This window comes from Serinus canaria, chromosome 9 (genome assembly GCF_022539315.1).
Source record: "Serinus canaria isolate serCan28SL12 chromosome 9, serCan2020, whole genome shotgun sequence".
NCBI classification, from domain to species: domain Eukaryota; kingdom Metazoa; phylum Chordata; class Aves; order Passeriformes; family Fringillidae; genus Serinus; species Serinus canaria.
The window spans coordinates 20,595,260-20,616,305 of record NC_066323.1 but is presented as its reverse complement, the minus strand read 5'-3'; the positions used below and the strand labels follow the sequence as shown (position 1 = coordinate 20,616,305).

At 44.4% G+C, this 21,046-nt stretch overlaps 1 protein-coding gene across 1 annotated transcript in view; it reads left to right on the top strand.

Annotated features, from left to right (window-relative positions):
* Positions 1-21,046, top strand: part of PAK2 (p21 (RAC1) activated kinase 2) — a 42,087-nt gene that overhangs the window by 11,859 nt on the left and 9,182 nt on the right. Inside the window, exons 2-11 of the mRNA XM_050977979.1 lie at positions 8,852-9,059; positions 14,031-14,131; positions 14,602-14,752; positions 15,313-15,344; positions 15,709-15,816; positions 16,980-17,112; positions 17,550-17,613; positions 18,056-18,104; positions 19,964-20,076; positions 20,241-20,358. Coding sequence (XP_050833936.1) covers positions 8,876-9,059; positions 14,031-14,131; positions 14,602-14,752; positions 15,313-15,344; positions 15,709-15,816; positions 16,980-17,112; positions 17,550-17,613; positions 18,056-18,104; positions 19,964-20,076; positions 20,241-20,358 — 1,053 coding nt within the window. The 5' untranslated portion in view covers positions 8,852-8,875. The remainder of the gene's footprint in view (positions 1-8,851; positions 9,060-14,030; positions 14,132-14,601; positions 14,753-15,312; positions 15,345-15,708; positions 15,817-16,979; positions 17,113-17,549; positions 17,614-18,055; positions 18,105-19,963; positions 20,077-20,240; positions 20,359-21,046) is intronic.

Below are 21,046 nucleotides of genomic sequence, written 5' to 3'. Positions count from 1 at the left end.
CTGCTAGGTGGTGAAATATGAGTAAGCACAAACACCCCCGACTCGACTGGCGGATTTGCATGCGCTGCGCTCGCCGCCGGCTGCCTTGTCTGCCTTTAGTTGACTCAGGATTTTCAGCAGGCAGAAGGATGATAATTTCCTTGTTCATTGCTGAGCAGGCTGGTTCAAACACCTTGGAGAACGTGTTATCATTATGCATCTCTGCACAATGGTTCCTTCAAGGAAAACTCTGCCTGCGGGCTGGATAAAACGGAGCGTGGCCTGAATTTGTTGGGTAGGCGGCGACTCCTGCGGCAGAGGCTGGGAATGGATCCCTTGGATCCCTCTTGGTTTCATTCCTCCTCCACCAGGCTCCTCAGAGCTCTGTGTTCCTGCAAGGGCCGCCTCAGAGAAAGGTGGGAATGGGCCTTTGTGTCCATCAGCACATCCCTCTGGCTTGTTTCTGTGTGCTGCTCTCATCAGCTGCCTTCCAAAGTGGGTTTTCCTGCCAAATTTAGGGGAAATGGGAAATCAGGGCAGTTGAAGTCACTTCTGAAGCCCATCTGGTGCTGTCACCTGTGGTGTTTGAGGTCTTTCAGAGGCAATAAAGCAGAGAAGAGGTTCCTGGTTTGCTGGTGGTGAAATGCCACCCCAGTTCAGCAGAGCCACATTTATTTCATGAAGCAGAAGTGATGACTCGGGTGGGTGTTGAATGCTCTGCAGGGTTCAAGGGACAAAGTGAAAATGAATCACAGCTTACAGGTGGCCCCAGGATTCAGTGAGCCAAATATTGTTAATTTGCTTAAATTTGCTATTACTAATAGCTAATAACTTACTGGTTTTTACCAGGACTCTTGCACATCTGGGCCAACTCAGATTTTCCCTGATTATTTTTTTCAGCCTCAAAAGACTGAGATCCCTTTTTGATTTCAAAAATGACATTTTTGTAGCCCAGTTGCTCATTTTTGGTGCAAGGCTTTGCACATCTGCTCAGTGCCTTACAGAGTCAATAATTGATTCAGGTTGTAATGGACTTTGGCAATGGGTTTGAAGAATATTTTCCTTTAGGAAAACTTAGGAACCCTTTCAAATACCCCTCAATACACATTTCTCTTGTGTAACTTAAGTTCATGGTAAGAATATTTTTACAGTTTTGGCTATTCCTTCTTCTGTGCTAAAGATAATTTCCTCTCTGCTTTTTTTATTCCTTCCACTCAACTGTGATTTTTATCTTCTTTTCTCCCCTAAATCTCTTTATCACTAGGCAATTAACAGTTGTTTGTGCTGTGTTTTCCTTCTGTTTGTGTGACTCAGCAAAAATTGTAAGGAAATTAATGGGTTGGAAAAAGACAAATTGGAAAGAATTTAGCTGGGATTGTTCTGTGTGTCATCCAGTTGGATTTTGCCAGGTCAGACTGAGGTTCTCCTACACCCTCGTTAAGAGTAGGAATATTATGTGTTTGCTCTGCCACCTGTAGCAGTGAAGAGGCAAGGAGGGACCTGAGCTGTTTATAAACTTCATGGTAGTTGGTTTGGTTACCGTGTCCCTTTGTAAATCTTAATGACAGATTGGTTTGGCTCAGATATTTTTTATTTCTGGGGTTTTTTTCAGCTGTTCTCTCATTTGAAGAGTGAGTGTCTTGCCTGTCTGTGGTTGTAAATCTGAGCTTGGTCGGAGTGTTTTAGATCCGCGTAGGTTCCTCTGCGCTCCCTATAAAGAAAAGCTAAATAAAAATAACTTGGTTTTCACGGGTGTGTGGTTTGGCATTGACCAAACCCTCTTTTCTAAGACCCCCTAAAGCTGGAAGGAGAGGTTCCAGCACATGCCATGGGAGTGGGTACCTGCTTTTCCAGAGGAGGGCTGGCTCCAAGCGGCCGCGGGTGTTTCCAAGAACCGTAGGTGGAGCAGATGACCCCGCCGCCTCTTCTGGCCACTATCACAGTTACTCTTGTCCGTGCTTTTGCACGAGTCCTCTCTTGGCAGGCAGAAGATCTAGAACTATGTTTGCCAAGTCTGCAAGAAAGCAATTCTTTGTCTGCCTCTGCTGTTTTTTTTTTTGGTTTTTTTTTTTGCACGGTTTTCTCAGTTGAAATGATGAGATAAGTATTTTCAGTCTCTGAAGGTAGTCTCATTCTGTTCCAAAAAACTCCTTTTTGGATCTGATTAAATAAATCTCGTGGATCCAAATGCTTCAAGTTGGAAAGCTAGACATCCCAAAAGACTTGTTTTGTTTTTCGTGGAGAAGACAGTCTGAGATGTGCTGGTTTTGTGAATTTTTCTGCAGCAGTGAAATAATTTCAAGCTGCTGAACTAAGAGGCTGCTAGTGATGGGGCAGGAAGCTGTGGCTAGGTAGCACCATCTGAATAAAAACTTGTCAGAAAGCTGCTTTCTGCTAATCCCTGGGAGGAAGTGAGCTATAATCAGCACTAAGTGAGCTAATCACAGGAAATCTATTGCTCAACAGGAGCCTTTGAAAAAAAAGGAGGGGGGCAGGGAGAAGAGAATACCCATGGAGATTTTTCATTCTGCTTTTGGACACCAAAATCTGTTTGATCTAAGAAAATCGAATATCTGATGAAGTAAGCAGCCCTCCAGTCTCCACTTTTAAACTGCACCTCTTTTCCAGTATAATGAAGCATCAAGTCTCTCTTCCAGTGTGGTGATTTTCAGGTATTAGGAGGTGGTGGCGTGGGGAGGCTGTGTTTAAGCAAACTGCCAAAACCACTGGAGTCCTGGGGGGATGGGAATGAGTCCCTAGGCATTTTCAGCAAGGATTTTTATAATATTAAGCCAGAGTGGGACATGACTGCCTTAAATCTGCCTTGTCACACCAGTCTTCCCTTGGAGCATCACACTCAGTATTGTTGTTACTGGCTCCGTGCTCCTTTTCACGTGACACCTTCTGCCTTGGAGATTTCTTTCCTGGACACCTCCTTGCTCTTTTCCTCTGCTCTGGTTGTGGCTGTCTCTGGTGCAGTGACAAGTGTGGCCAGTGGCCCCATGAGGCCCCCAGGGAAGTGGTGAAGCTGCTGCCTGGAGGTCTGCTGTGGAACCCTGGTGTCCTCTGCAGGGACTGCACCCAGCAGCCCTTCCTTCATTTTTGGCCTGTTCTCTTTTCTTCAGTTCCTTCTGTCAGGCCACAGACAGTTTTGCTGTGTTGCCTTCAAGCTGTGTGCATGGCCCAAGTGTTTCAGGTGTTGTCCCAAAAGTATCCTGCACCTGTAGTGGCACATTAAAAGCAAAGTGGTTGTTTCTTAATGCCTTACTAGCCTCAAATTTGTTACTCCTCCTTTTTGGTCAGTCATGCCAGATGGACTTAAATGTGATGTTTGTGCTGCTCCTTCTGTGTTGTGCTGCTGATAGTAAATGAGCTGAGTAATATTTATCTGCACTGCAGGTAATATTTAATAGTACTAAATATTACCTGAAGAGCTGAGTTCAGTTTGCAGCTTTCTGATGCTCCTGTGACAGGTTTATTTGATGTATTTCAGTGATTCAGCTCTGGCTCCTCAGAGATCAGTGGCAGTGTAAAGCACAGTATTGTGTGCCAGCAGCAGGAATTTAGGGACATGTTATCAAGCAGCTCTAATCTGGATGTGTTTAGTTTTGGTTTCTTTTTCCAAGCAGTAGCCTGATGTAGTTTTGCATTGCATCCCAGGCAGTGAAATGCAGGTGCAGCCTAGACTGCTCAAACACATTAATTTGGACATCTTAAGACAAATTCAGGTCATTGTGATGTGAGAACTTTCTACACCAGCTGTTTGGTTTGGCACTCAGTGCCATCTTCCTACTCCTGCTCAGGGCTTTGTAAGGAAGGCTCATGTGTGTGCACTGTAATCTGGATTTAAAACTGAATCTGCTCAAACACACATGCTCCAGGGAAAATGCGAGTGTGCACTAATAGCAGATAGCAGAATTATTGACTTCTATTTTGTTTTATTTCCTTTCATCCTTTTATTCAATTTCCCTTTTATTTCCTTTCCTTGTCTGCAAGCAAGCTGGAGAAGAAAAGTGTTTTTTTCCAGAGTCGGGGGGCTGAAGAGCAGCACAGAGCTTCAGCTGGGATGGGAGTGCGTGTCAGGCTCCATCCCTATCACGAGGGAGCTGGGCTGGCACAAGAGCTGTGCTTAGGAAGTCCTTCAGGAAGCAGCCAGCTTTATGCTCACACAAGGGGAACTGGGGGGGACAAACAACAAAAAAGGGCAAGTCAAAGCCAGAGCATTCAGACTGACGTGCTGCAGCAGTGTGTGTTTGTCAGCTTTGTGGAAGCACTGCCCAAGCCTCACTTCAGCTTTTACTCACTGGCAGGGTTACATTTCTCTGGGTGTTTTCCCACCAGGGGCAGGGACAGTGGGACAGGAATGGCTGTCTGTCTCCTGTGACCTGGCCATGACCGTGGGTTTTAGGGCCCTTTCCATCCCCAAAAGAGGAAAGGCAGTGAGCAGCAGGATGTAGATTGTAAAAATGAAACTTGGCCTATGGGAACGTGGTGGGCAGGTCCCTTCAGGGGCTGGGAGGGATGGGAGGTGGGTTCAACCACCCAAGGAACTCCCTGCCTCAGCCTCTCTGGGCCAAGGTGGGAAGGTTAATGGTGTTGAGTTAACTCCTGGACTCCATGATCTGATGGGAGAGAGGAGTTGCAGTTGGGAGGAACCTGGTTCCAGGTCTCCAAGCGTTGGTGGTGAGGGATTTAGGACAGCCAGACCCTGCTGGACGTTCCCTGCTGCCTCTGCAGAAGAGCACATTTGATCTTTGGCTGTGTAGGATGGAGAGGGCACTTAATTTTCACTGTCCCAGTGCAGGGTAAGAAACCTTTGTCAAAAGGAGGGAGGAGTGTCGTGTACTGGGGATGAGGACTGAGAATCAGAGCCCTGTGGTCACTAGCACTGGCACCTTTGACTGTGTTTTGTGGGTTAAGCAGCAGAACTGTGGGGAGAAAAGCTTTTATCTTTTTTTGTCTGTCTTTTTCAGAGTGTAATGGGCTGAAGTTGTGTCCTGTGGTGGGACTGAACCTGTCTGAAGGCTGTAGTTAAGTGTTATTTGCAGCTTCTCAGCTCGTCTCTGTGGTTCAATCCATTGCTTTCTAGTTCTTGTACTAAATGTGGTGTGAGTAGTGATTGTGGGGGAGCTGCTGATGTGCTTGAACACATTATTATTACTGGCATTTCCCTCACTGGCAAAGATGAAAGTGAATCCCTCTGCCATGTATTACCTTTAGCATATTTTTGTAGGGCTGCTCAAATTCAGGTTAACTATTTGGGTAAATGTCTTTCAGCCAAGCTAAAAAACCACCCATTACTTGTGTTTTCTGATTGTGTCAGAGAAATATGAACCTGACATCCCCTTTGCTGGCTTACAGATTCCTGGCAGGCACTGGAAAAAAATTCCCCATGTCTTTGCAATTCCCTGCAAATCAGCAGGGCAGGCAGTGGGTGATGGTCTGGCTGCTGTGATCTGAACAGGCTTCTTCTCCTCTTTGGAGCCTGAGAGAGCAGAAACAGAGCTTTGGAGGGTATTTACACTCTTTCTTTTAAATTTATTTTTCCGTTTTTTCAGTCCCTGCTCCAGTCATTGCCTATAATGCCAAACCTCTGTAACCATTTGCAAAAACTTCCTGACACCGTGGAAACATTCCTTGCTTGATGAAGGCAGGATAAGGATAAAGGAGAGGGGAACTGCTTTCTTCTTCAGCTGAGTGCAGAAGAAAGAGAGCTATTTGAATTAGAACCTGGACAAAATGATTGATTTTTTCACTTCCCATGATGACTGAAGAATCAGAACTGTGCTTCATGATGTTCTTGGCCTGAGTGGATCTGTTGTCATTTATTTGAATGATGAATTGGAAGCTTTGAAATGGGCCTTTGTGCAAACTAGGTTTGAATTCAGCACTTTATTTTATTAATGATCTTTGAAATGGCCACTCAGAAATTCTACCATGTCTTGTTAAATAAATCACAGTTTAAATTTTCCCTTGCAGCTGAGGTTTTCCTAGACCACAGATTTAGTGAGCTGGAAGGGTTTTGGTGCTGGAGCCAGTCCTCTAGGTGGAAGCTGATGCCTGAAGCTCTTTCTGTCACTCCAGTTTGCTCCACCAGCCCCACAGGTTGTTTTCCTGCTATGGAGCTCCTGGGCTGTACTTTGAGTGAGGTCAAGGATCTCTGTGAGCCCTTGGAACAGTCAGCAGCTGATCAGAGCTGCAGCTCTCAAGGTTCTCTCAGGTGCTCTACACCAGTTCCTTGGAGCACTGATTTTCTCCTGAAATAGATTTGGATTTCCATATCCTTCCTTCCAACTTGCTATTTCTCTTGAGCACACGAGATACTGAGGAATAATTTGTTTTGGATCAAGACTGAGTATGTGATGAGCTGCTTGTCACTGAAAATGAAGGATTTTTACTAGAATGAGAATTTTATTTTAAAATTACATCAGCAGAAGTGCAGTTGGTTGGGTTTTTTGGTGTGTTGCTTTTTTGTTTTTTTAAATTAGTAGCCTGAATACCACATGACAGTGTTGTTAATTTAGTGCCTGGCCTCTCTAAGGGAGTGTGTGGGGAATTGCTGTGGGTTTGGAGTCCCAAGTCTGTTCTTGTCCAGTTTCAGATGGAGGTGAGTTGTTTATCCTTACATCCTGCTCTTGCTCTTATCAGACACCTCAGAAAAACTGCTCAGATGGAGGAACTAATAGGGTTTGCTTTAGAAAAATACAAAAGGCCACTCATGATGCTGTTTTCTTTGCCCAGTGTACCATTTGGGCATACAAGTTATGTGATGCACTTATTTACCTTGCTGTGGTTTATTTGGCTGTCTGATTGCATTTGTTGCAAAGAAGACATTTATTGTTTTCCCTGTCCCCATCTGGATACCTAATGACTCTATATCCACCTCTTTTCTGAGGTTTGATTAACAGAAGGAACATAGATTATGGTTCCCTGTATTACCATCACTCCAAGCTTGACTTCAGTATATATCTGTGTATATAAATATACATGCATAGGAATACATACATATATATGAATATATCAGTTTGATTTGGTGAATCTATTATATGTTAATAAAGCAAATACCTGATTTGATTTGTACATCTCAAATGGGTGGCATGTCCTTGCTGCAATGTCTTTTAAGGGAAGCATTTGCAATTAAAATCCCTGTGGGTTGGCTGCTCAGGCCTGCTCTTGGATTGCAAGATACTTAATTTTTGTACCCCATATTATGGTGGAAAAAAGACAAAAGATAACTTGCCCCACCTGAAAGAGCAGTCAGTGAGTGGATTTGGAAGAGTGTTGGGAATCAGTGCCTGACTCACAGCTGCATCCCTGCAGCCACGTTCAGGTGGCGGGTCTGTTTATAATTCCATCAGCAGAGAAGGGCTCCAAGGCAGGGCTGTGTAGGTGGGTGCTGCACAGCTTGGAGTGCTCTTCCTCCTGCCCTCCAAGTCATGGAGCAACCAGCACGTGTCCAGTTTCTTCTGCTCTGCCAGAACATAGTGCTGCTTGTGCCTCTGATGATATATTACAGAAATTACCTTCTTTCATGGTCATTTATGGGGATAATTAATGTTAGTCTCCTTGAGCTTCCCAACATAAACCAGAGTGCTGCTCCAGTCCAGGCTGCTGGCCTGACTTGTGTCTCTCTGTTGGGATTTGGCAGCACTCAGCCACCCTGTGAAATGCCAGGGAATGCCAGCCCACGTGCTTTCAGTTGTGCTGCTGGGCAGGATGCAGGTGTTGTGCTGTTGGGAGCACAGTAATTGAGAGGGGATGGCACTGCCTTGTCGTGGCTCTTGTGAATGGCACTGATCATGTGAGTCATGCCTTGAGATGTGATGGGAAGCTGGTGGGCACCAGGAGGCCATTCATTTCCCAATGAAATTCCCATTTTCCTCTCCAGCTGCTGTGAGAGGAGAAGGAAGTCAACACAAAGATGTGTTGGCTCCTGTCCCAAAGAGGTAGCTTGTCATTTGAGTGAACAGAGGAACTGAGGGTACATTTGTTACTGTTTGTTACCTGTCATTGAGAAGTATTTTCTGTACATCTTGCTTTGTGCTCTTTACTCTCTAGCAGAGAGGCTGCCTGTTTCCTGGTGATCAGAAAAAAAAAAATCCCTGAAATACTACAAGGAGGGAGGAAATGCTAGCAGAGATCTTTCTGAATGGGCAGTGTGTCACGTAGATGTTTTATTGTGCTGTGGTTGCAGCTCTAGCAGCTGTTTGTCCCTGTTTTCACTCGTGTTTTTGTTGAGGATTCAGAGCATTGTGGTGATACCATGTGTTATTTTCTGCAAGTGGAGAAAGTTTGGCACCAAGTGGGGAAGCAATGCAAACCTCATTCAGAAGTGGATCCTGTGGATCTCAGTGCTGAGCTCTTTAATGCAGGCTGTGTGATTTGGGTAGAGATGTTTTGAGTGCCACTTAATGTGGATAGTGTGCTGAATTATGGCTCATAAGCTGTTCCTTTGTCCCCAAGGTCTTGTCTGATAAATGACAAGAAGCAAAGCATCTAAGGCTTTTAAAGCTGTTTGGTACTAGAGCATGAAGCTTTTTGGACTAGAGCTACCCCCAAAGGATGTTGTACTTAGGCCCTTTGTGTGAACAGAGACCCAGATTTGGGAATTGTTCATTTGGTGTGGATTACTTTTATCACTGGAAATGTTTGTGGCTCCATCCCACAAATGCTGCTGCTGCTGGCACAAATGAATGGGTGGCCCAGAAGTGGGAATGAGGAAGGGATTTGCTTCCTTTGGTGGAGGCGGCAGTGTCTGCGTTCCTCAGAGTTGAATTCACGCCTCCTTCCCCTCTGCCAGCAGAAGGAATGGTACATTCATGTACTCCATGCTCTTTTCCTGTGTTCAAATCACATTTTTTTTCTCTTCCAGGGCTTCCCCTAGCTATTGAGCAGCATGTCTGACAACGGAGAACTGGAAGACAAGCCCCCTGCCCCTCCGGTCCGGATGAGCAGCGCTATCTTCAGTGCAGGGGGCAAAGACCAGTTACCAACCAACAACAGCTTTAAACCCCTGCCCTCTGTCCCAGAAGAGAGGAAACCCAGGCATAAAATCATCTCCATATTCTATAATGAAAAAGGTAAGATGCCTCTTTTTTCCTGGTATTCCTTTACTCTCCTGGTAGGTTTTGGTGGTGCCTTAGATGTCAGAGCCTGTCTGAGTGTAGGGGATTGGAAAACCAGCTCCTGTTTGCAAAGCATTTCCAAACAACCCTAATCAATGTTTGGCATTCCTGGGGATCATGTTACTTAGATGCAGATTTCTGGTTCAAACTGAGCACCCAGCTGGTTTGGAAGTAACTTCATGTTGGTGGTCATTTATGTGGCACCCTGAGGAGGAAAAAAAGTCAGTAAAGAAATAGTGGTGAAGGTGCAGTTCCATGAAAGAAAACTCAGAGAAATTACATATTTTTTGTATGTGGAACTGCACTGTTAGGATTGATTGCTAGTGGAGATAAACCTGGGTTGCTGTAAAAAAGATTATTTCTGAGAAACAAAACTTGCTGTAATGAATATTAGACTACATTTGTGTGTTATTTGTCCTCTTTTCTGTATGGGGAGTGCAGAAAAGAGCAGTGGAGCTCTTTCTCCTGGCTCTCCAGAACATGTGTCCATGTACAACAAAACAAGGCATAGATAAAAACACCTTGTAGCATCTGAGATGGTAAAACTGCACAGGGACCTGACCTGAATCTGCTAAACATTTTATTAATCTGCTGGTTAGCATGACTTTTAATATGCACCTTGGAGAGGACCCTGCTGCTCCTGATGCCTTCTGTGCTCTTGGCTCCCTGTGCCTCTCTGCTGGTGTGCTGGGCAGGACTGGTTCAGTCATGCTGACACAGGTTTGGTTGTTTGAAGAGATTCTGCTCCTCTGGTTGATTATTCTCTTGGCTGAGTGTTTTCCCCAGGGCTGGTTTTCACTCTCTCTCAGCTGTGTGAGCAGCTCTGCAGTTTGCCTCTCCCTGGAGATCAAACCCAGAGAGACAGGTTTCCCTCTGTTCCCAAGACCTGGCTTTCTGCTCTCAACAGTAGAAGGTGTGTTTCCTTTTTTGGAGGATGGAGGGATTTGGGCAGTGTAGCTTCTGGAGGCAGAATAGTTATTTCACAAGGTCATTTATTGTGAAATAGCCTTTCTGTGGCTGGGCTGCAGCAGTAGCAGTGGTGGTCTTTCTGCTGACATGGGTGAGCCCCAAAGAGCAGAGTCTGTAAGGAGAGCATGAGAAGCTACCACAGGTTGGTGGCAGCACCCCAAGAGACACTCCAGCCCTTGGGGTGCTGAATTTGGGTGCTGAGGGTGGCAGGTCTGGGTGCTGTCAGGTCAGTGCAGTGCTCTGTGTCTGGAGCAGGTTGTGCCTTAGCCCTTCAGTCCTGCAGAAATGGGTGTTTGACGATGTTCTTGTTGGTCCCACAAGGAAATACTGCAAGGAAATCTCGTGGAAGGATCAAATCTGTCCATCTTCAGGCAAGGAGAGCAGTTTAGGAGCTGGGATGGCACTTGTCTTTATGCTGTTGCATTGGTGGCTCATCAGAGCATTTGAGCCCTTTTACAGACAGGGATGAAGTAGAACATAAATCCCACATTAAGGAAGGTTTTTCTTGCTCTGCATGAGTAACAAATGAATTATGAATGCAAGTGAGAGCTTTGTGACATTCCATGACACCTTTTCTCTCCATGGATATTTTCTCTTTTCGTTTTGATGGTGGGTTTGTTCATTGCTGGAATGGGGAAGTGATTGAAGAATTATCTAAAGTTGTATTGGCTCATCTCAGGTTGCCTTGGAGTCCTTTGATTATTCAGACCACTCTATTGGTCTGAATAATCAAAGGACCAATATCAATCCTTGATATTGACAAGGACCAAATTTAGGCAAATTAATCTGCGTATTTATTTAGCATCTACCTACTGGTACTTTGTGTTGCAAACTGAAAGTAGGAGAAAGGATTTCTGCTGAGAAAACTACATTTTTGAGGAAATGAGTGTCCGTTTGTGTTTTCTAGATGTTAAAAAGTAATTGAACTAATGTGCTCCTGAAAGAAAAGCAGGCTTTCCTGCATGGCAAGATATTAGGAAAAATGGAAATTGAATTACCCAAATTAGAGAAACTCTCTGGAAGTTGTATCTTTTTAATTTGGAAGAAACTTGTCTATTGCATGACCTGCAGCAAGGCTAATGTAAATATCCAAAGAAGGGATTTTGGCCCTCAAGTCTGCAGAACTGGCTGTTGAATGTAAGCAGAACAGAAGTGGGCACAGTGTCTTTCTGGCACTCACACAATAGTCAGATGTTAGTTGTTTTGTTCATTAGCATGGCTGGGACCCACCCTCCCCAGAAATGCCCATTTAAATCCTTCTTTTCTTTAAATTCAGCTGCTGGGAAGCTTTACAGAAATATTAACTTCATGCTCAGATTTAAAAAAATACATTGGGACTGGATGCAAAATAATCTGTTAACCTGGGGTAGAAATTTTGTAATGGGAAAAATGTCTCCAGGCAGTGTGTAAGTTTAACAAATCACTACAGAAATGTTCAGTTTTCCTTTTCAGAAAATGAAAAAAATCCTTGCCATTGTCCAGGAATGTTGTTTGACTTTGCACATCTCTGTCCATATGATTTTGCAAGGTCCCTCCTGGCCAGCCTCATCTGCTCCTGGATCCTCTCTTGGGAGGTTCTTGTGCTTGGGGGGACTTGCAGATGAAGAGATTTAGCAATTACACAGTTTCTGTCCCAAGTCTGAGCTAGTTCTGTGCTGAAATATTCCTAAGGGTTTGAAGGGATTATTTAATCACCAGTCATGGAAGATTTTTTTTTTCCCCTGGTTCCATTGTTTAGGATAAATGAAGTGATAGTCATCTCCTTACTAGAGCACTTTATTGCCATGAATTTTCTTGGCCTGACTTCTGAAGTGAAAGGAACCTCTGTGTGGTTTTGGAAAGCTTTAAAATAGTCCCCTAAAACCAGAAATGTTTGTCTTTGAGCAGAAAGCATTGAAGGAGGTGCTGAGGGCATCACCCAGATCCTGCATATCACGTGTTTGGGGGCACATTTCAGTGTGGTTTCAGCTGGAGCTCAGCAACTCCAGGTGCACATCTGGAGCCAGCTGCCTCCAGCTGTTGGGGAACAGCTGTGTTTCTTGCCTTGTGCATGGAATCTGGTTGTTGGGAAGCAAGGGCAGCCTGAGGATGGCTTTGCCCTGGGAAGTATCGAGGCTGACACCTTGCTGAGTGCCCGTGGCTTCACTTGGGGAAGAGTCCACTTGTATTTGAGGCACCTTCTTAATCAGACAGAGCCTTTCTCCAGCTCACCAAATCCTTCCAAAGGACCTGTGTGTCTCTGCAGGGCTAAGGGCAAAATTCTGGGTCCCATGACCAATAACAAAATGGTCAAACACCCATTTCTGCAGGATTGAAGGGCTAAGGCAGAACTCCCTCCAGACTCAGAGCCCTGCACAGCACCCAGACCTGCCACATTCAGCACCCTCAGTGGGCTGGAGTCTCTCTTGGGGTGCTGCCACCAACCTTTGGTAGCTTCTCATGTTCTCCTTACAGACTTTACTCTTTAGGGCTCACCATGTGCAGTTGTGAAGGAGCATTGCCCTGCACTGAAGGGATTGCTGTTTCAGTCCCAGGGCTGGGAGGCAGCATGGCCTCCCCGTGGCCTTGTTCTCAGAGCTGAGGATGTCCTGCCAGCACATGACTCACCGGGCTTGCCTCTGGCTGGGGCTGGTTGTTTGAAGTGCTGCTCTGCTGTTCCTGTGGGCAGAGCAATGGGTTTCAGTCTCCTTGCCTTGCCTGCTCATGGGATCTGTGTATTTTTGGAAAGAGTGGGTTTATTTACCCAGCACATGCTGAAGGGCTTGAGCACCAACTCCTGTTCACTGCATGTCAAGTGCTCCCAAACAGGAGCCTTCCTGAGAAACACAACTTTAAATCTATATATGTAATGCTCTCCCTTGCTTCCACATAAAAAGAAATAGATCAGAAATGGTGCTTCCCTTGCTTCTCACAGCAGTGAGTCTCTCCTGTGCTGCTCATGAAACATCTGACAGCCTGTTTGCTTTTTGGCTCTGCCCTGTGCAGCCATATTAAAGATATCCTGTTTATAACAGCCCTGTCTTTCCACGGCATTGTTCAGCTGCAGGCAGCCCACATGGCTTTTCGTTTGGAGTATTGTCCTCGCTCCCGTGCTTCCCTTCCCAGCAGGAGGGGATTTCACATGGATTCCTGCCTCTGAGCAGCACCATCTTTGCTTGCTGTCTAGTAACCAAAAGAGTGCTGCTTTACCTGCTTTTTCTATATTCAAACAACTTTTAAGGACTTTTAAGGTGAATTTAGAAACAAAGCAGAAAAATTAAATTAAAAGAACCCCCCACCCCCGAGCCACGCCCTGAAAACTCCCAAAACAAACAAACAAAAATCCAAAGCCCGAGGTGTTAGAAAATATCTTATAAATTCAATTGACTCCAGGTTGGATTGTGCATGTGGTCCTTCTAATTATTTGTTCCTGCTTCTGGTACTTATTATGCTTCCCCCACCTTTAATTTAAATTAGGTAATTGCTCTGAGGCTATAAACTCTTATCTTCATCACAGGAAGTCCTAGTTTGCATTAATTACCTTGAATTGAAGCAGAGAGGCAACTGAGTTTTAAGTGTCTTTAGGGTGAACTTGAGGTTGAACTGAAGTTGTCTTTTCTGCTGTTCTTAATCTATATTAAAATGTCCTTTTTTGCATTGTAAACACTTAATATGCTTAGATTTTATGTGCTCAACAGAGCACTCTGGTGCTCTTAATCTCTTATTTTCTTGCTGCCAGAGTATAAATTATTTGAATGGAACAAGGAATCACAGAATCCCAGCACAGTTTGGGTTGGAAGGGAATTAAAGACCATCCAGTTCCAGCCCTGCCATGGGCAGGGACACCTTCCACTGTCCAGCCTGGCCTTGGACACTTCCAGGGATCCAGGGGCAGCCACAGCTTCTCTGCCAGGGTCTCACCTCCCTCACAGGGAACAGTTTCTTTCTAACATTGAGATCTTTGAGTGTCTTTTTCAGGAAGCAAGAAGAAGGAAAAGGAAAGGCCAGAAATCTCCCCACCGTCAGATTTTGAACATACCATCCATGTGGGCTTCGATGCTGTTACTGGAGAGTTCACTGTGAGTATTCCTGCCTTGGAGCAGCTCAGGGAACACCATGGCTCAGTGCTGCAGTGAAGCCAAGGCAGAGCTTTAGAATAAAGTGTAATTTAGTCTTTGTTTCTACCAAGGAACTGTTTTTCCTTTGTGCTTGCACAGCACACTGTGAGCTGTTAGTGCTTCTGCAATGCCAGTGGCACATCTGATGCTTTGTGTCACCTGGGAGAGCCCTCCCTGACAAGCCCTCTTCAGTTTGCTCTCTTTACTGGGTGACACTGGATCTGTTGAGTGGTTTTGTGTTCCCACTCCTCATATTTGGCCCAGCATACCTGGAGGAGTTGTATCCTGTGATCTGTGTTTCCACCTTTGGCTCCCCATCCTCCTCACTTGTGTGCATGTTATCCTTTTATAGAGGGAAGAAATTTGTTTTGCTTTTAAAAAACCTTTAAAATACAAAAAAGATGCTTTAAATCCCCTGGTTTTTTTTTCAGGGAATGCCAGAACAATGGGCTAGGTTGCTGCAGACCTCAAATATCACCAAGCTAGAACAGAAGAAAAACCCCCAGGCGGTACTAGATGTGCTGAAATTCTACGACTCCAAAGACACAGCAAAACAGAAATATCTGAGTTTTTCTGCTCCAGGTGAGAGCCAAGTGTGCAAGACACTGGAGTTGGGAATTTGAAGCACTGTTTTCCTCTATGTCAGAGTGATAAATTGGGTTCAAGTGCTAAAATCAAGGTGCATTTCAATGAGGCACAAATACACAAGATGGATTTAAAACTGACTGGAAACTGGCGTTGTCCAGTTAATTTCCTGTTTTAAGTGGAGAGGGGAAGAAAGGGAACTGCATCATTCAGAAGAGCAGCCAAAATGAGCTTGAATGGGCTGTGTTTATCAAGCTGGGGCTCTGGGACTGGGATGAACTGGTTTTGTGCTGGAGGCCTTGTTCCTGACAGCTGTCTCTGAACTTGATGTCACCAGCTGGTGACATCAGCAATGCAGAATAATTTGTGACTCCTAGATGGGGGGTGAGAGAAGGACTGTCCCACAAACAGGTGCAGTTTTACTTTTCTTCCAAATTCTTTCCAAAAGTAATTTGGTAGTAAAGCTTTGTAATATTCTTACCCTGTACTTGACAAAGTTCACTTTTTATTACTAACTTTCTGATGATTTTATGTGTTCTGCTATTTGTCCTGTTTAGAAAAAGATGGTTTCCCTTCAGGAACACCAACGGTGAGTGTGTTTATATTATTTGGATATTCTGTGGTGCACACAAGTGCAGGTTTTCTGTACTTGTTATATCCTGAATCTTGAAGTATTAAACTGTATAAAGATTAAAAGTAAAAAAAATTAGATTTTTTTTGGTGGAATAGAAACATAAATTTGGGTGGTCAATCACATATTTCACTGCAGCAACAGTGTTTGAGTCTCATAATAAAGTGTAATAACTGAAGGATAGACTGAGTGGTTTCAGTTATTTTCTTTTGACATTGGTAAGAATTATTTTCTCTTAATTTGAAGAAAAAAACGTGAAGCCTTTAATACTGTGGGAGAGAATTAATTTATCTGTCTTTTTTAAACTTTGGTAAAAATGTAGACCAATGCCAAAGGTTCAGAACCATCAACAGCTGTGGCAGATGATGATGAGGATGATGAAGAGGCTCCTCCTCCTGTGATTGCTCCACGGCCAGATCACACAAAATCGGTGAGCAGCTGGAAAACTGACAGACTTGCATTTCTCTGCATTGCAGGACTTCTGCTTTTTAGGGAAGTGTTTCTTTTGGGCAATAAGCTGCTGTTAGTTTTTAGGGAAAAGTTCTGTTTCTTGAATTTGCTAAGAAAACACCTAATTTCTGAATATCAGTTGGATAAGAAGTCCTGTAGTTAATAGAATCATAGGATCATTTATGATGGAAAAAACCTCTTAGATCTTTGAAATTTGTCAATTTGTTTGTCAGCTTGTGTTGAAAACATCCAGTTATGCTTATCCTTCAACCCAACATGTGAGGAGGAGGAGGAGGATTCTTATACCTAAACCCCAACCAATGCAAATTTTAGATTTGAAAGCTTTTTTCACTCACAAAGTCATCAGCACTACAGGAACAGTGAAATGCTAGAGAAGATGTTAATTGAGTTTTAGGGCAGCTCTCATCTGCACACCTTGGTAATGGTGTCCCAGGGGTCCCACTTACTCCAGCTCCCTTTTTTGGCTGTGGGAGATGTACATTTTGCCTCTCTGCTGTCCACTTTTTCCAGGAGTGCAAATGTATATTATGTTTATTTGTCTAGGGACATTGCTTTGTAATGTCCCACTCTTGGGATTTAGACATATAAAAGGTGAGAGGTCCACAGCTGGATATTTCTGATATTTCTGGAGTAGCTGTGTATATCTGTGAACAGCTCAGGAGGAAATGAAATAAAGCTCCATGGAATTAAATCCCTTAAAAACTTAGATTGGGGACAACTGGGAAATATTTGAGAATCTCATCCTTCTTTTGGTGGCATCTTTTTGATGGCAATCAAGCATCTTTTTCCTTTAGATCTTAGTAGATGTTGATCTCACTATTAAATAGTGGTTTCTGCTCTGTTAGCTAGTATGGGTCATAAAGAATAAGCAGATAAAAATCTTGGAAAGCCACTGTGGAATCTCCTAGCATCCCCTTTGTTCAGGAGGTGCCTGGATCTCTTTGAGGGGTCAGTAATGTTGCCAGCATCTTGTTTTATGGAGCTTGAATGTGTCTCAGCTCTCATTTCTGCCTCATACCTGTTATAAAGTGTTGCTTGGGGATCTTTGCAGGGCTGTGGTGGGTTTCAGCTGCAGGTCAGTGGTGGCAGAGCAGCTGCTCAGGTCTCTGGTCTCCCTTGCAGATTTACACCCGCTCTGTCATTGACCCCATCCCTGCCCCGGCCGGTGACACCTGCGCTGACAGCGCCTCCAAAGCAGGGGATAAACAGAAAAAGAAAACCAAGATGTCAGATGAAGACATCATGGAAAAACTACGTAGGTGCCTTCATTTCAGATAAGCAGGGGAGCAGTGTTAGAGTTCTGGCCTCAGCCTTGCTTCATGGGCAGTGCTTGGGTAGCTTTGTGTCCAGCTGAGAGCCTGCGCTGGCTTGCGGGGGTTTGGAATGCTTGGAGCCCTCTGGGGTGGAAAACAAGGATAGGACAGGTGGGATGTGTCATATATGCACATCACAGTGTCACAACTGCACTTCAATCAAACCATAGTGACACAAAATAGTTTCTGCTGTTGCTTGTTCCATAATCATCTTGGTGATGATTTTTCACTGTGTTAATGCTCCCCTGCAGCTTTGGCTGTTGGTGCACCAGCTTTGCTACTTGAGCTGACCCACTCTTGGGCCTGTCTTGGCCAGGCCAGCCCTGCTGTTGGGGGGCAGTGGGATTGGACTGACTTTTTGATTGTTTTGTTCTTTCAGGCACTATTGTAAGCATAGGAGATCCCAAGAAAAAATACACCAGATATGAAAAAATCGGGCAGGGGTAAGTATTGAGCCCAACTTTTATCCCCTGTGGGCCAGTGTTAGCAGCAGGGTGCTGTTCTCTGCCTCACACCACTTCTGTGCAGGCAGAGATGTTGGCTGCATTCAGCAGTGAGAAACAGAATCCTGCCCTAGTTAGGGTGAGAAGGGACCTTAGAGCCCATCCCTGAAAGTTCCACCCCCTCCCATGGGCAGGGACACCTTCCACTATCCCAGGTTGCTCCAAACCCTGTCCAACCTTGGACACTGCCAGGGATGAGGCAGCTGTGACCTCTCTGGGCAGCAAACAGTAAAGTAAATAAACTGTGAAGGCATCACTGGAAATGTGGGGGAAATTTTGAATTGAAAACTGAAACAATTTTGTGGTTTTGACTTGGCTGTTCACGTGTGTTTGTTACACAGGGAGATGCAACTTGCTGTAACATTTTTCTTTCTCTTCACAGGGCTTCAGGTACAGTTTTCACAGCTATTGATGTGGCAACAGGGCAGGAGGTAAGATTCCTATGTTCATTTTTTGTTTAAATGTTCTTCTGTGGGTGGCCAGAATGATTTGAGTGATTTCCTTCAGTGGTTCCCATTGCTGCAGTCACCTGTCAGATCTGTTTGTCTCAGTCAGTTGTAAGAGTGTGCCTTGTTCTGTAGTAATCAGATGGTGAAAGCTAAAAACAGAGATTTGTCTTTCCAGTGAAAAGCAGAGAGAGTGAGGTGTTCCAGAAGTGAGTTTGTAAAATGGTTTATCCTTCAAGAACTGCAGGCATTGTTGTGTTATGTTTTCAGCAATAAAAATTGGTTTAGTCTTGGCACTTGGCTGTGGCTGTCTCTAGGGAAGCAGCTTGTCTCGTGTGATGCCCTCAGAATGTCTTCTCCATATCCTGCTCTTTGTTTTCATCCCTTGGTTTCTCCAGTGAAGTTGGTGGCATCAGCAGTTCTCTGCCTGTTTGTCACCCAGTGGCCATATCTTGGGAGACAGAGGGCTTTTGGGACTCAGATTTTAGGAATTATTTGTCTCTGTTTAACTTCCGATCTCCTTCATTTTCTTTCAGTGTTTTTATTTAAATTCTTTCCTAAATTTTCCTTGAACTATCCACAAGTAGGCATTGTTTAGGTCACTGATAAGGAAATGCTCTTTCAGCAGCAATCACATTCAGCAGTCCTGCAGTGGAGCACTACATCTTGATGCAACATGAGCCTTGCCATCACCTCAGTGTCTCTTAGTGTGCTCTCTCCACACTGCAGTATTTCATGTCCTCTTACTGATTGCAGAGTGAATTTTGGGGTCCAGGGTATTTCTTTGACCTGCTCTGCACTTTGCCACTTCATGCAGTGCTCAGGTTTCCTCTCCTTAATGCCTGAGGATAGAGTTAGGTTTGTTCAGCAAGAGGAACACTCCTCTCGTAGCTACACAGTGACAGGGCAGGAGGGAACAGACAGAAATTGCCCTAAGGGAAGTTCTAGTTAGATATTGGAAATGTTTTCCCTCCCAGGCAGGATGATTGGGCATGGCACAGGTGCTTGAAGGGGTTGTAGAATATCTCTGCTCATTGAGGTCTCCATTCCAAACTCCCACAAGACCCTCAGCAACCTGCTCCACCTCCAGTCATAGTTATTTTGTCCCTCTGTGCTGCAGAATGATGAGAATTTCTTCCTTTAATGTCCTTGGCAATATAATAGCAATATTTTCTACAGGAATATGTGGGTTCTTGTGTTTGGTTTTGGAGTCAGCCCAGGTTGTCTTGCAGAACTCCAAGCTGCCTCCTCAAAGTGTTGGAGTTAACAGAGCTGGGATGATTCTTCTCCATTGTAAACTCTCTACTTGTCCTTGTTTCCTTATTTCCTGGGTGAGGTTGGGCCTTTATCTTCCCTTTTCTGCCTTGGATAGTTCATTAATGGCTTTGAGAGGAATTCCTTCTGCCTCCCAGTATTCCTTATACCCAAACACCAGTTTGGTCAGAATAAAGAACAACAAATTGTGTCATCTTGCATTGGTGGGCTCAAATTTTCTCTCTGAGTTGCTACAGGGTTCTCTTCTGCTTCAGGCCTGTTGATGTGGAATTGAGTGAATATCCTTCTGTCTCCTGAGTGCCTTTTGCTGTCTGGTCTGGCCTCTCTCACTGTTTGTGGATCCTTTCAGCTGCAAGAGGATGATGTTGGCCATGAGTGCAAGTTGTGTGCTGATCAAGCTGGATTCTTTTAAGTTGGATGCTGATAAATTAACAACTTGCCAGCCACAAACAGTTCTAAACTCCTTAAATCCTGTTACAGGATTCCTTCTGCCTTTTCACTGTATTAAGTGTGACTGAAAGGTTTGGGTACTGAGGTTTGAGATTGCTGTTTTATTTTGCCCTATTCAGGTGGCTATTAAACAGATCAATTTGCAGAAACAGCCCAAGAAGGAGCTGATAATTAATGAGATCTTGGTAATGAAGGAGCTAAAGAACCCCAACATAGTCAACTTCCTGGACAGGTAAATGCAGCCAGCTGGCTGATTCCTCATCCCAAGGGTTACAGGAGGTTATCCCTTGCACAGACCTGCTCTTCCTCTACCTAAGGGCCTTGGAAGCAGATGAGGCTCTCTGTGAACTGTCACCCTGGTGGCACAAGGACATGCTTTTGGTTTTCTCTTTGTAGTTACCTCGTAGGGGATGAATTGTTTGTGGTGATGGAGTATCTGGCTGGAGGCTCTCTAACAGATGTGGTCACAGAGACATGTATGGATGAAGCACAGATTGCTGCTGTGTGCAGAGAGGTGAGTCTGAGGGGCTGGGTTGAGGAATGAGGGTGCTCCCTATTCCCCTAAATTTTATGACATGCTCAGGTTAGCACTGATTGCCACAATTGCTGCTGAAGCTGTTGAGTAAAAAATGAGTGGTACCAGGAGCAGAAATCAAACAACAGAGTTAGGTTAACTCAGAAAACTGGGGCTTTGCAAGTTGTAAGGAAAATAGCTACAGTGGTTTTTGAGAATGTTTGGTGATGGAGCAAATACAATCTGTGAGTTTGGTACCTGGGGTGCCTCGTCCTGCAGACAGTGTTAACAGAAAGATATGAAAAATGTGGACTATTATTTACAGAATAAGATGAATAAAGTTCAGGGAGGAGCAATAGAGAAGTTTAGCAGCTGGAAGGAATGGCTTTTTTAGCTTGGATTAACAGAGAACATTCAGAGGCACTAAGAAAAAAATCTGCATATTTGTGTATGGGTAATGTAGAAAGGAGAAAAATAAAAGAAAAATAAAAACTCCTGAAAGCTTTGAAGTGTTTTCCAAAAGGAAGAAGGGGAGTGATGTTTGCTCACAGTTTGAAAGTGGATCTGCTGAAACAAGAGTATGTTAAACATACACTAAAATAAAGATGAACTGGGTGCAGACTGTCCCTTTCCCACTTTAATCATTCCCACAGTGTGTGGCATCTCTAGTTCTGTGCCAGCTAAACTT